The sequence below is a fragment of the Notechis scutatus genome, chromosome 2, assembly GCF_049901735.1.
Source record: "Notechis scutatus isolate UNSWTSFEM ecotype Mainland chromosome 2, rNotScu1.2, whole genome shotgun sequence".
In the NCBI taxonomy this organism is placed as follows: Eukaryota; Metazoa; Chordata; class Lepidosauria; order Squamata; family Elapidae; genus Notechis; species Notechis scutatus.
Genome location: NC_142010.1, coordinates 68129884 through 68144371, shown reverse-complemented (window position 1 = coordinate 68144371; position 14488 = coordinate 68129884). Strand labels below are relative to the sequence as shown.

General features: G+C 39.5%; 1 protein-coding gene across 3 annotated transcripts in view; it reads right to left on the bottom strand.

Annotated features, from left to right (window-relative positions):
• MST1R (macrophage stimulating 1 receptor) overlaps positions 1 to 14488 on the bottom strand; it is a 62374-nt gene that overhangs the window by 17712 nt on the left and 30174 nt on the right. For all 3 annotated transcript variants that reach the window (XM_087955006.1, XM_087955007.1, XM_087955005.1), the window contains 6 exons: positions 7991 to 8165; positions 7431 to 7576; positions 4801 to 4962; positions 3951 to 4044; positions 1515 to 1742; positions 445 to 591 (listed from right to left, as the gene is read on the bottom strand). In XM_087955006.1, the coding sequence (XP_087811132.1) occupies positions 445 to 591; positions 1515 to 1742; positions 3951 to 4044; positions 4801 to 4962; positions 7431 to 7576; positions 7991 to 8165 (952 nt within the window). The remainder of the gene's footprint in view (positions 1 to 444; positions 592 to 1514; positions 1743 to 3950; positions 4045 to 4800; positions 4963 to 7430; positions 7577 to 7990; positions 8166 to 14488) is intronic.

Below are 14488 nucleotides of genomic sequence, written 5' to 3'. Positions count from 1 at the left end.
GCAGCAAAAGGGTGATTCCTTTAAAATGTTGATTTGGAAGATTTTAAACAGACAAAGAATATTTCTTGTTGTTTGTTTAAAATCCTATAAAAACATATAAAGACCTGTGTTTAAGTGTAAGAATCTTAGTACTTTCTGTTTGTTTTTTATTTGTTTACATTCTCCTTAGTTTGTATTAGTTTTTCATCTTTATAATTTTCAGTTTCAATTAAAAACTTTTATATAAAATGAAATAGATGCAAAGAAAGGTGTGTACTAACTAATACTAACTATCTATGATAGTTTCTAGCATGCTCGATTGCACATGAGTTTTGCAGCTATTGGATAAGTGGATAAGAGTACACTCAGGTAGGAAGGACAGGCTGAAAAGGGCTAAGCTGAGGTTCAAAGGGAGAAAATCAAATCAGCATTAGTTCTGACTACAAAGATATTTTTTTTCTATACCTGTACTGGCAAGCCACTCGCAGGGATGTTCAGGTGGTTGGGTATTCGGCAGGTCACCTGATTCTTCAGTATACTGAGGTAACAATCTGTACCATCCACCAACACAGAAATGTTCATGCAGCCTGCCAGACTATCGAGTCCCTTATGCTGTGCAAAGTAAAATACTTGATTATGGACAAGGATCAATCCTGCTCATCAGCATTTTCTACTGGATTTGTATCTCAGTTCTACCCAGTGTCCCAAATAATCCTGCACTGGATTCCACATGCACATTTCTTAATCCAAAAGAACAACTGGTGTTGTAAATTCTCAAAGTACCTTAATTCCCTGCCTCCATTTGCTTGTTTTGTCAGTGAGGCATTTTCTCACAATTATTTCCCCTTTATATCCAGCCCTTGCAAGACTATAAACTACAGTTCTTTCACATTTTCTTTAATTGGTTACTTTCAACAATGTACATTAGGGCTGTGTAATCCTCAAAAATGAACCAAAAGAAGTGCTTCCGATCTCAGAGTCCCTCTCTGTGTTCTTTAAAGCAGCCCAACCTTTTTCAGGCTGTCTCATTAAACTCTATTGACCATGCTTAAAGCAGCAGCACCTTTTTTCAAGTTTACACACAAACACACACACCCCTGAAAAATCAGGGATACTCTGTTCATCCAAGCCTGGAGTATCTCTTCCAAGTAATTTTTGAAAGACGTTGAGTTCTGCTATATATTTTTTGTATTTATGTGCCAATTTCTACACCGTGAATTGACTTGAATTTGAGTTAATATATACTTACTTGAAAGCATGCATATGTCAACAATAAAATATAGAGAGGGTTATTGGCTCTGAAGCAGCACACATGAGCAGAAACTTTCTAACATTCATGCAGAAGAGCATTTAAGTGACTTAACCAGCATAGCCCAAGTTACTGATGCTACAGTGTTCATGTAAGTATACTATTCAAGTAGGCAAAGGTATATATATCCCAGACCAGTTTAACAGATTTGAATTAGCTCTTGTTCTCCCAAGGCTGCAGAGCCTTCCTTGCTAAATTTCTTGGATAGGCTAGCTCCATCACTTACAGTGATCTCAATCTTGTCCTCTCCTTGTTGGAGTACATATAAGTGATTTTCAGAGAGAAAGAGATCAATGACTGGCTTAGGGTAGTAGCGGATACGAAATGTCTTCTGCCCCAGAACTCCATCCATCAAGACACTCAGGTTCCCATAAATATTTCCCACTTTGTTTTCAGATGGATAATCAGGACTTTGACACACCAACCTATCTGTGGACAGTGGCCTTTCACATACCTGAAATGACAGAAATTGGAACACTTTCATCTGGCTTCTTTCCATCAAATTAATCCATGCCAATATACCAGCTCATGCAAAAGTTCAACATATGCAAAATGAAAAAGACCATAAAAGGAATTGCTATAGGAAAGTGTTCAGAGCTCGAGAATATATCTGAATGTGAAAAATGGCGGCACATGCATCCTCTAAATTAAAGGAAAACTGTGTGACATAGAATTTCCTTTCCACTTTTCTTTTTGCTGACTGAGTTCACTGACATCCTTGAAGCAGTTATTTAACTATTCTGGCAAGTTCAAAGGACTGAAAGGAGGCAATTAAAACCATAATTTAAATTTGCCAAAAAAGGAAAAAATAAGCCTTACATTTCATTCAAATTTATCATTGCTACTTAGACTTATAGAATCACCAAGCTGGAAGAGACCTAAAAGAACATTTCACCCAGCTCCTATTCAGTGAGATATTCACTAATGCATCTCTGACAAATGACCACCCAGTCTCTGAAGGAAGAAGGCTTCAGTGGAGGAGAACTATTGACGTCTTTCCTATACAGTGATGGAAACCCTAATTATTTAGATTCTTTGATACTGGCTATTGTAAATAAAAAGGTTAGCATTTACAATGTATACAAGCTGATTTAATATATAAATATCAGAATGAGATGCACTCTTTTTAATAGTATCTTGTAATTTAGTAATTTCTTGGATGTGTGATTCTTTTCAAATCTGTGATATGGATTTTGTCCCTCATATAATGGGTGAAAATAATTCAACCTTCTTAGAGAAGATTTTCTTCAATGTCTCTTCTCTTCATCTGTGACATTCTCTTCTGAATGTAAGTATGAATCACAGAGTTACAGAATGGGAGGATTGGAGGTGTGTATATATAGCACATATAATTGTAGAATTACAGAATTAGAAAGAAGCATTGGCCATTAAAGTTTTGGAAACAGCCAAGTAATAGTGGAATTTCTATAGCAGAAAACTATTATATTTCCATGTCCAATTCAGTTCTTTTCTCCTATACCAAAAGATTTGTAATGCAACACAAGGAATGTTTCAACAATATCCAGCGAGTTTGTTATCTGCTAAACAGATTAATCACAGTTTCCAACACTTTAATGCTATAGAATGAGGTCAATCATTTTATAATAAGCAGAAGAAAAGCTAATTCACACGAAGTAAAAAGAATTCTAGAAGCAGCTATAAAAATGAAAATAAAGATGAAATCAATCTAAACAAGGATAGGGGGAAAAGTAATACAAAAGAGAAGTGACAAAAACGATTGTACTAAAAATGGAAGAACTTTTAAAAGAAATGTTAAAGATAAAACCAAACATCATTTACATATGCGATGTCAGAACCTTCCAAGTCCTTAAAAAATATTTAAGGATCACCTTTATCTTGTACCTTGACTCATATACAAACATGTACTCAAAGCTAGAAGAAATCATTTTCTTGAACAACTTGCTCTTTTCCTAATCAGTTTCTGAGTAAAATTGCTGATATCTCTGCCCATCTTGAACTTGAGATGGTTCAGAGTAAGTGAGGAGAACAGCTGTGCAAACTCTGCATCTTCCATTAGCTGGAGAACAAGCCACTGCAAGTGGAATCATGTTCGACTTCTCCAGCTTCTTGCTTGTTTCGAGACAGTTAGGATTCTTTATTGTACAGAAAACAATGGCAAGGGAGATGAGATGGAGCAAAGCTTACTTTCGTCATCACTCTTTCATGCCATTCTAATCTCAAACTGGATTAGAATGGCCAACTAAGACTCTAGCCATACTGGCTGGAGAATTCTGTGAATTGACCCACATCTTACAGTTGTTGGGGTTGAGAAATACTGGTCAAGACTGATTTTCTCCCTCTGTATATTACAATTTCTTAGGCACAAGAGTGCCTAAGGCCTGAGCCAAGTTACTACTGAAAGAGCCTATTAAAGCCATTTTCTAGCTTTTCCACATGTAAGGGACTGCTTTACTTCCAGAAAATGTATGAAAATAATGACTAAGGTGAAGATAGCCTTGAATGCTATGCAGAATGCTAGCTTCTTGTAGTAGATTTTATATGCAATGCAACACAAAGCAGCACCTATTCAGGCAATTGCCATGAAATCCACAGGGAGCCCTTTTTGAGTAAATAGCTAAAGTCTTCATGAATAAATATCTACCATTCTCTTTCTCTTTTTCTCTCTTCTGAAAATACTCACTTTAGCTTTGCTTTGTACTCCAGCAGACTCAAACTGCAGCCTCATGTTATACACTGAATCCAAATTGGTACCATAAATGTAGATATTGGAGCCCCTGCAAGGAATTGGAAAGATGTGACATAAGAGCAAAGGTGTTCCATTCTAAGAGCTCTAAAGTTGCATGTCAGTGATGTGTTCATTATCCATGAGAAACTGTAATCCTGTATCTAGTTCCTAACATTACAGGCCTGCACAGGCCAATCAGAAGCTCTCACCTTTCTAAAAATTGAATGCATTCCTAACTGAATTCACTGGAAATTACCTCAGTGCAAAGGATGGAGCTGCTGGGAAAACTCTTAATTCCATTGAATGAGACAGATGCAGTGAAATCTTATCAATTTTTATTATCCATAAATGTTTATAAAACTGCAGTCTTAAAGGTTCAGGACACTAGAAAACTTAAATGAACAGAGCGCTACATGATTCAATATTAAGATATGGAGACACAAGAAGAAGAAAGGATATGCAGCTCAGTAGAAAACAATTTAATATTCAAAGGAAGTAGTTAAATAGTCTAAGATATTTTTGTGGATATTTTTAAAAATAATCCATAATAAATATGTGGATTTATTTATTAATTAAATTTCCTGATATGTGAGAGTTTTGCACCTTCTGTAATATATATTTATTATACCGGTGGCCTTTTAACTCACATAAGCCTTCTCAATGTAAGCTTTTAAATACAAATTTATACATATGATTTTTTGGTATCCATGTTCCCCAAATATACACCCTTGTTTAAAGTATCTTTTACATGGGAAGAGTAGGATAGAAATCAGAAATCTGGGTGTAGAAGAAAAAGGAGACTCACTCATAACTGCAGTTGGGAGTAATATCATATATCTGGGGGTCTTTTCGATACCAGAAAGGCTGAGGAGAAAGAAATCGCTCTTCATCTATTATTACAAACACAGATGCATTGATCAAGTTGCTTGAAGGTGGGGTGGTACAAATTATGGCCTCTTCTCTCTGACTAGGGAGAAGGGGAAAAAAAGCATGACAGAACTCTCCTTACCAATAGATCTTTTATCCGTTTCTTCTGCATCAGACTTTTCCAGAAAACCCCTTTCCACATGTCCTAAGACTGCCAGTCCGAAATTTCCAGCAAAAGCAGCTAAAACCACCCAGTTGGGAATTCTGAGAGTTACTACTCTAATACACACCTGGAGGCACTGTATTAGAGAATATTATTCAACAATGTCAACTTTAAGAATGCACTAGACAACCCATGATCCATTGGATCATCATTTCAGAGATATTTCTTTATGCAAAGAGAAAAAAAGAAATTAAAATTAGCTCAGTAAGTTTAATGGTATTTGCTATCTGATGAAGCATTAGCAATAGCACCTAGACTTTTTATACCACTTCACAGTGCTTTTCTGCCCTCTCTAAACCATTTATAGAGTTAGCATATTGCCCCCAACAATCTGGGTCCTCATTTTACCGACCTCAGAAGGATGGAAGGCTGAGTCAATCTTGAGCCGGTGAGAATGGAACTGCTGGCAGCTGGCAGTCAGCAGAAGTAGCCTAGATTAACCACTGCACCATCCCGGCTCTGAAGGTTTTGAAGGTTCAGCACCAGGTTAAGGATACTGGTGACTTTGTCTGGTCCAATGATATCATCTCATGTAGGAAGCATTCTACATATTTCTATCTAACTAATGTAGCAGTATTAGAGGACATTACTCAATAAACTTTGGAACAGCACAGAACTTAGAAAGCTGTGGTAATTGGTAAGCCGGCATAAAGAGGCATGTCTTGCAATGCTGCCTTCTGCTCGCCTCCTATGAATGCAAGTTCAGACTGTCATCTTCATGACAGTAGCAAGACTTTAGTAAATATAATCCTCTTGGTATCCAAAGGAAACTTTGAAATGTACGCCATTATTCTCCAGTTGTGCTGGATTCACTCAAGGAAAAACTTATTCAGACTTCCCCATAATTATAGAATAGGAAGAATCACACTATTGCAATAACATGAAGGGGTAATTTACAGGGTATCTTGATAGGATAGTATCTATATGTAAATATACTTGGTTTTTGTACCTTTGAGGAGCTACCGCCTGTGTTTTTTCCCCATGATTAGCCTAGGCAAGCGTTTATGAAAGAAGGGATACCAAGTGAATTGATCTGTGCCTTTCCCCAATCCCCAAAAACTAGGCTATGTTCTTTATAATGTGATGAAATCTTATAAGATCTGGGTTGCCTGTCATCTGGGCTCCTGGCTTTGTTTGTTAAGAACTTGTATTGCATTGTATTTCTTTGCTAGATTAATAATGAAACCAGCACTTGGAACTCTCCAGGCATTTGGCTCTTTAGGAAAGAGTTTTTCTATTGCACCAGGCATGTTGAGAGTTAGGTCCCTGGAAAGTGTTCTTTTCTACAAAACTAGGGAATTAAATACAGGCCATTCAATACAGGGAAGGCATGTTAATGGACAAATAACTAATTTCCCCCTCACCATGTAGAGTAAGCCTTAATTTATGATTCTGTGTGGTCAAAATTCAATTCATCATGTAAAAACTGAGTGGTACCAATTCTTATATAGATGTAATTATGATTATATTACTATTCTTGCATCTGAGTTGGAGTTTTTTATTTTTATTTTTGTTTTCTGTATCTTGTCAGCTCTATTCATCTAGTTTTCAATTTCTTCTTCATGGCTGCATTAAGGCAACCCCTCCTCCCAACCCTGGTTGCATGAAATATTCTGAGTAATAGCTGATTGCTAATTGGTATGAGTGATTACTTCCTCACTACAACAAACACTGCACAATTCACTTGCTTTCCTACCAGAAACTGAGTCTATGACTTATTTGGAAAAAATGAGAAACGTAGGAGCAGTCATTACATTATAAATGTAAAAATCCAGAAAAGAGGATACTATTCTATCATTAGATGCTAGATAATTTTAAAGATATTTCAAAGTTAAATACTGTCCACATTTAGGTATTCAAAAAATACAGCAATGTACTTTAGCTATTTCCTTTCTTGGGATAATATAAATGCAGTTTAGAGAGTAAAGAATCCTGATCACTATTGCCACAACCCAGCACAGACAATGTCTTGATTAGGATTTCCATACCTGTGTTGCAAGAATCCAGGGTAAACATTAGATGCAAGTAAAGATTCCTTTCTGGACTCCCTGGGACCATCTAATGCCGGTCCATTCCCCCCCGCCCCAGCTCAAGTATGGATGTTCTAACCATGAAGACTCTAAATGTTTCTAATCTTGAAGGGCCCAAGTGAATTGCCAAGAAGTTTTTCAAGGCCCAGCATCTTCAGAAAAAGATGTCGTACCTATCAGTTGCATTTTCAAATCTAATATAATTCAAAATTATGGTTACAGCTTTCATAACTTGTTCCTTTGTACCTAATATCCCATAGCCTTTCAATCCTGTTTTTATACAGTGAAGCAAGAAGAAAGCACTGTTTTTCATACCTTTTCTCACTGTCCACAGGACAATCTAGATTATTAATCATCACTTTCCTTGTGCCTCCCACGAAAAGGTTTTCTCCTCGAATAAAGATCTCTGTTCCTCCAGCCATTGGACCATAGGCAGGGTGAATGGAAGTTATGTTTGGCAGCTGTTGATGGTGAATAGAACAAGCAGTAACACATTGTTTTGATGTAACCAAATATTTATCTGATTACAATATTGTTAAAACCACTGATTATATAGAACATTAAATCTTCTGCATATGTTCAATTATAGTTTATAGCCAAGAAGTTATAGTTTGAGTATTTTGGATAAAATTATAGCAATGCCAACGATCACCGTTCCCAGTCTAACAGGCATTATGGGAATGATAGCTTAAAATGTTGAGGCCAGAAATTCCATCTATTTTTTTTCTCCACTGACCTGTATCTACATCTGCTACAGAGCTTTAACACTCTCCATTGCTGGACGCCAGTGCTTATCAGGAACTATTTATTACATCAAGGGCAATTTGTTGTAAGAAAATTAGCAAATGCTCAAGGAGTAACTGTATTAAACTCACCATAAATGTAAAACCACTGAGGATTGAGGAGCCAGTGATATAAAATGGGCTTGCTGCATTCTCTGTAATGGTCAGATTAATTTGTTGTGGTTCCATGATCTTCTCGATTCCCTTTGGTGACAAGATGCAGACAAGAACTTCAGCAAAATCCTTCCACTTTGGCACTTCATTATACCTAGAAAGCAGGTAGTGTGAAGAAAGGATGAAGAAAATACCGATTATAATAACTTACTACAATCTAAGGATTCTTTAGCATCAAGAAATAATACCCTTTTCATAAAATCATGTACTATTAATGAGTAACTAACCTTGAGCTTAGCCTAAGATTACTGACTTTGGAATGATGTACTCTGATCAGGTAGTAGAAAGAGTGAGAAAGTCACCTCTTCCCATTCTTAGCTGGTAGCAGGAATGTACCATTTGATTGTTGTGGAAAGGAACAATTCCACAGAACATTAAAGCCTTACTTCAGGGATGGATAGTGTTGGGGTGGGTGGGGAGCTAGGAATCCAGTTTAATGTGATGTGTCAAGGGTCACATGCCAAATGTAGGCTAAGCCAGAAGAGAACTCATGTACCCCTAGGTGCACAGCATATACCTCCTAGTCGATGGGTTCTAAGCAGTTGTGTGTGCTACCTTATACAGTGGAGATGCTAGCTTGTACAGCATAAGATGAGCACATCTGGAATAAAACTGAATTGTGGCTGAATGTGCAGCATTCTGTCCAAAATGTGTCAAAACTGACCAGTACTATCTTTTTGATTAGCAGGGAATTTTGCATATGACATGGGTATGACCAGAGCTGATAATTTAAACTATCTTATCAAAAACCCTTGACTGTCCAAAGCCATAACAGATAGTGGAGCTCAATATTTATGGGCCTATTTGGTGACAGCCCTGGTTTATGGAAATTGTGATTTGAGTTGTAACAGGAGATTATGATGATCTCATTTTACAATTCAAACTGGAAGGAAGGAAGGAAGGAAGGAAGGAAGGAAGGAAGGAAGGAAGGAAGGAAGGGAGGGAGGGAGGGAGGGAGGGAGGGAGGGAGGGAGGGAGGGAGGGAGGGAGGGAGGGAGGGAGGAAGGAAGGTTGGTTTTGTTCAGCGAAACTAAGAAAAAATAAAGCTGTAATAGATTTAAATGAAGGTAGTTTGATCTTCTAGAGTGAAGCTGATAAATAAATACAGGTAAGTTAGGAATAATAGAACTCATGAGACTACAAAGCAGACAAGTAATAGAAAATAAAGAAGCAAAGCACTCTGGGACTTTAGCATTCAAACAGGGGACTATTTACCACATTACACCCCAGCCCAGACTTAGAAACTGTTGATAAGAAAAATGGTAGATGTTCCAATGTCTGGAGACAGAAGAATAGAAGACAAAAATTAAAGAAAAATCACAAAGTACAAAGACCTGAAAACAGATACAGAATGACCAGTGGTGAGATTCAATTTTTTTTACTACCGGTTCTGCGGGCGTGGCTTGGTGGGCATGGCAGGGGAAGGTTACTGAAAAATCCCATTCCCTCCCCACCCCAGTAACCTGCTTTCCAGCTCCGTTCTTCTGTACAGGGCAACAAAAGAAGACCCAGCCAATCAGCTGGGACTCAGGAGGCAGAGAATAGATGGGGGTGGGACTAGTCAGAGGTGGTATTAGCCAGTTCTCCAAACTACTAAAAATTTCCACTACCGGTTCTCCAGAACTGGTCAGAACCTGCTGAATACCACCTCTGAGAATGACTATGGCAAAAGAAAACAAGGATAGTATCAAAAATAATTCGTTGGCTGAGGAATTCTGGGAGTTGAAGTCCACAAGTCTTAAAGTTGCCAAGGTTGGAGACCCTTGCTTTGGACAGCATCATTCTAAAATAATGCAGTCTAGGAGAAAATACCCTATTAAATAACATAAGTGGATGGCTAGGGTCCATGATCCTATGCCTCATATCAGCAGCCGTGTTCTGTAATAGATAAAGTGGTAATGATAATCCATAGTTCTCTCATACATTTCATATATCTCCTTTCATTAGGTCTGCTTTATACTAGCATTCCCTTCATTCCAGATTCTCTTGTCTCAACCAGGTATGGTTTGTTCCAGGAGACCACTTATCATAAAATTGTCCTGGTTCCTAAACATCTGACATAGACTTTGTTCAGTTGAGGGATTCAATTGGTGTTACTACCGGTTCAGTGAGAGTGCATTTTGCGCATGTGCGCGTGTAGAGCAATTCCAAAAAAACTCAGCTGTGCCATCTGAACAGCTGACAAGCGCTGCGCGCAGGTGCACAACGTTTGAAAAACCTCTTCTTTCCTGCTTTTTCAACCTCAGCTGTGCCACGCAAAGCAGCTGAGGTTGAAAAAGCAGGAAATAAAGGCCAGCCAAGAGCCCGGGCGGGCAGATGAGCGGGACAAACAGAGCAGCAGACATCAATCCGGTTCGGCGTCTGCTGCTCTTCAGAGCTACCAGTTTTATACTGTGTTTCTCCAACAATACGGCCTCCACCAATAGGAAGGCCCAGCATGATTTCTAGGCATGAGGTGAAATTAAGCCCCACCCCCAAAATTTAGGCCTATTTAAACCATGCGTTTCCCCACCATTTCTCACATCGTTTGTTAAAACTACATGAGGTGAAGAGAAATGGGGGGAAAGGGTGGGGGGATGGGGAGAAAACTTGCCTTTAGGAGTGCCCTGCAGGTAGCCTAGGCTAGAATACCCCGATAGCCAATAGAAGCTCCCCGAAGGCAGAGTCGCCAGCCGCTTCAGGGCGTGGCATGGCTGCCCGTGTCCCCTCGCCATTAGGCAGTCTCTTTCGGGCGATGGAAGCTCCCCAAGTGCAGTCACCAGCCACTTCAATCGGCCGGTAGAAGCTCCCCTCGCCGTGAAGCCGCTTCTATCAGCCGACGAAAGCTCCCTGAAGGCAGAATCCCCAGCTGCTTCGGGGTGAGGCATGGCTGCCCGTGTCCCCTCGCCATTAGGCAGTCTCTTTCGGGTGATGGAAGCTACCCAAGTGCAGTCACCGGCCACTACGATTGGCCGGTAGAAGCGGCCTTGGGGCGAGCGCACACACACACTCCCCTCGCCCCACGGCCGCTTCTACTGGCCGATCGAAGTGGCTGGTGACTGCACTTGGGGAGCTTCCATTGCCTGAAAGAGACTGCCTAAAGGTGAGGGGACACGGGCAGCCATGCCCCGAAGCAGCTGGGGATTCTGCCTTCAGGGAGCTTTCGTCGGCCGATAGAAGCGGCCTCGCGGCGAGGGGAGTGTGTGTGTGCGCTCGCCCCGAGGCCGCTTCTACCGGCCGATCAAAATGGCTGGTGACTGCACTTGGGGAGCTTCCATTGCCCAAAAGAGACTGCCTAATGGTGAGGGGACATGGGCAACCATGCCACGCCCCGAAGCGGCTAGGGACTCTGCCTTCGGGGAGCTTTCGTCGACTGATAGAAGCAGCCTCGCGGCGAGGGGAGTGCGTATGGGCCGCTCTAGGTGGGGGAGGAAATTAAGTCACCCCCCAAAAGATGGCCTAGCCATTTTTTCGGGGGGTCAAAAAAAAAAAAAGGCCCGGCCTTATTTTGTGAGAAACATGGTATTACTGTATACAGTACTCAGGATGCCATGAGGTTGGCTGAGAACATTTGATTGATGCTCCTGCACGTGTTAGACTGGACAATGCAACAAAGAGTATGAATCTGAAAAGTATGTTTGGAATTGCCAAAAATATTTCTCTTCAAAAACTCAACAAGCTGTAGGTAGCTTTACATATTAAGTGACATTAGGCACCTTTCAGTTGAAAATTGCTAAGAGTTGGAAATACATTTTCACAGTAAAAGACTTAGATTCACATTAACAGAGGGCGAAATTTCTGAAATAGTCCCATCTTCAGGTCTAGGTCTTCAATGTTCTATGACTGACGCAGTTTCCATCTTTTCCAATGAAAAACAAAGGACCACAGTGGAAATAGGAGGGATGAGCTTCCATTCCAGCACAGATATAATAGGAATTCTCAAATTTGTAAACAATCAATGGGGTTGTTTGTTGATTATATTGTATAAAACAGTTGACCAATTCAAAGATTTTTGAAGCATTTGTGGATATTAAAGCATATCAATGCTGGAAAAACTCAACAGCCTGTAGCAGAGCATGATGGTTGCAAGCTATTCTTTTTCTGAAAAGACTATTGCTCCATGTAATCATAAATCCTGGCTGATAATGGTTTCACATATCAAACATACCCACAACCTCAAAGCTATGGATCCTCCCCACTAAAACTCTACATATTGTGTTCAGTTTCATGTTATCCCTTTTGAAAGAAGGCATACAAGTCTGTCTCATCATGGGCTTCTTGGTTTTATTCAGTTTTTTTTTAATTTCAGGTAAACACTTACTATGGTCAATACATACTGGGTTGTAGAGGATTACCTCTAACAATTCTTCGCCCTTTTAGCAAACAGTAAAAACTGCTACTCATTTCCACTCTGGGAAAATTGCCAGGGTGTAATCTCTGACACACAGAAATGTCTCCTGGCCTGATTTCCATGGGGACTATAAGGCTGCTCTGGCACTGCAACATTAAGCTTGGGACTTCAACTCATAACCTCTCCAGGCAGGAATATTTAAGGGGATAAATTCCAGAAAATTCCTTTTCCTAATCCCAATTTCGCTTTTTGTAACAGATAAAAATAAGCAAAAATGTATACCAGTTTTAAAAAGTACATCCTTAAAGGTGCACGTATTTATTCTTTTTAAATGTTTTGTTTCGTAACTGAAAAGAGTACAGATATACTGGAAGAGACAACGACAAGGAAGTGGATAAGACAAAAAGGAAAAGATGCAAGATTATGCTGACTTGAAGGGAGCTGTACATAATGTTCCCTCCTCCCATTTTCTCCCTCAGCAAAAGGAGGAGGAGATAGGTTGGGCTGGGAATGACTGGCCCAAATTTTCCAAATGAACTTTCATGGCTGAAGTGGGGGAGGGGCTAAAACCTAGCTCTCCCTGGTCCTACTTGAACATCTTCAATGATTATACCATGGTGTATATATGAGCCATGGTGGCGCAGTGTTTAGAATGCAGTATTGCAGGCTAATTCTGCTAACTGTTGACTGCCAGCAGTTCAGCAGTTCGAGTCTCACTGGCTCAAGGTTGACTCAACCTTCCATCTTTCCAAGGTCGGTAAAATAAGGACCCAGATTGTTGGGGGCAATTATGCTGACTCTGTAAACTGCTTAGAGAGGGCTGTAAAGCACTGTGAAGCGGTATATAAGTCTAAGTGCTATTGCTACATCACATTGATTCTCTTGTTAGCTTTTTATATTCTATACTTTTCAGTGCATTCAATGAGATCCTGCATGTCTTAGATTAATACATTTTTTAAAAAACCAGTTATGTTTTATTTATACTGCATTTCCTATCTAATGGTGCTTGGGGAATTATGAAGAAAACAACACAGATCCAATAAAAGCCCATTAAAACTGAGTGGCTGCAAAATTGTCATAATGGGTGTAAAGACAGACTCACACCTCCAGGGCAGATCTGCACAGCTCTGCCTTTTCCAGCACCTGTCCTTTGGCAGAGAATCCAGGGGCTTTATTTGGGCTTTATTTGTGTCAAGGGAAATACGGCAGACTTCTCATAGCCATGGCAACATGGTAGCAGAAACGTATAATGGCACAAGTTGCTCTGCCCTGACCGCTGAGCCTGGGGGTCCACAAGGGAGGGAAGGAAAAGCCAGTGATGAGACAGGTAAGATAAGATAAGATGATAAGATAAGATAAGAACTTTATTGTCATAAATTTATTTATTTATTTATTTATTTATTTATGTATTTATTTATTTATTTATTGTCATAAATTTATTTATTGTCATAAATTTATTCCCCAAACCCCAAAAACTTTAACCTTAGACTGTCTACTATTGACCTCACCCCTTTCCTAAGAGGTCTGTAGGGGGCGTGCATAAGCGCACCAACGTGCCTACCGTCCCTGTCCTATTGTTTCTTTTATTTTATTTTTTTATTTTTCTTACATGTACCCATTTCATGTATTCACAACTATGTATACACTTATACTTATTATCTTGTAAACAATTGACAAATCAAATAAATAAATAAATAAATAAATAAATTGTACAAGTACAACGAAACTGTGGATGCACCCCAGCAACTGTTCGCAATACAATAAAACCAAAGCACTTAAAAATGAAGATAAGGGGGGGAAAAAGAGTACCCATTTACAATTAGAGAGTACAATATCCACGAATATACACAAAATATACATCCAACACTGACTGTGACGCTTTGCCAAGTGTAATACACAAGACATGGATTGTACTGTAATATGAGGTATTCAGATTTCACATCTTTTCACATCTTAATAAGGTAGTGGCTTTGTGTTTATTTGCGGTTCGGGTGGCCCAGGGAAAGAAACTATTCGTTAGTCTAGTGGTGTGGGATTTTATTGATCCTGCCATGCAAACAGGGCAATGTTCGCACTCGCATCAGATA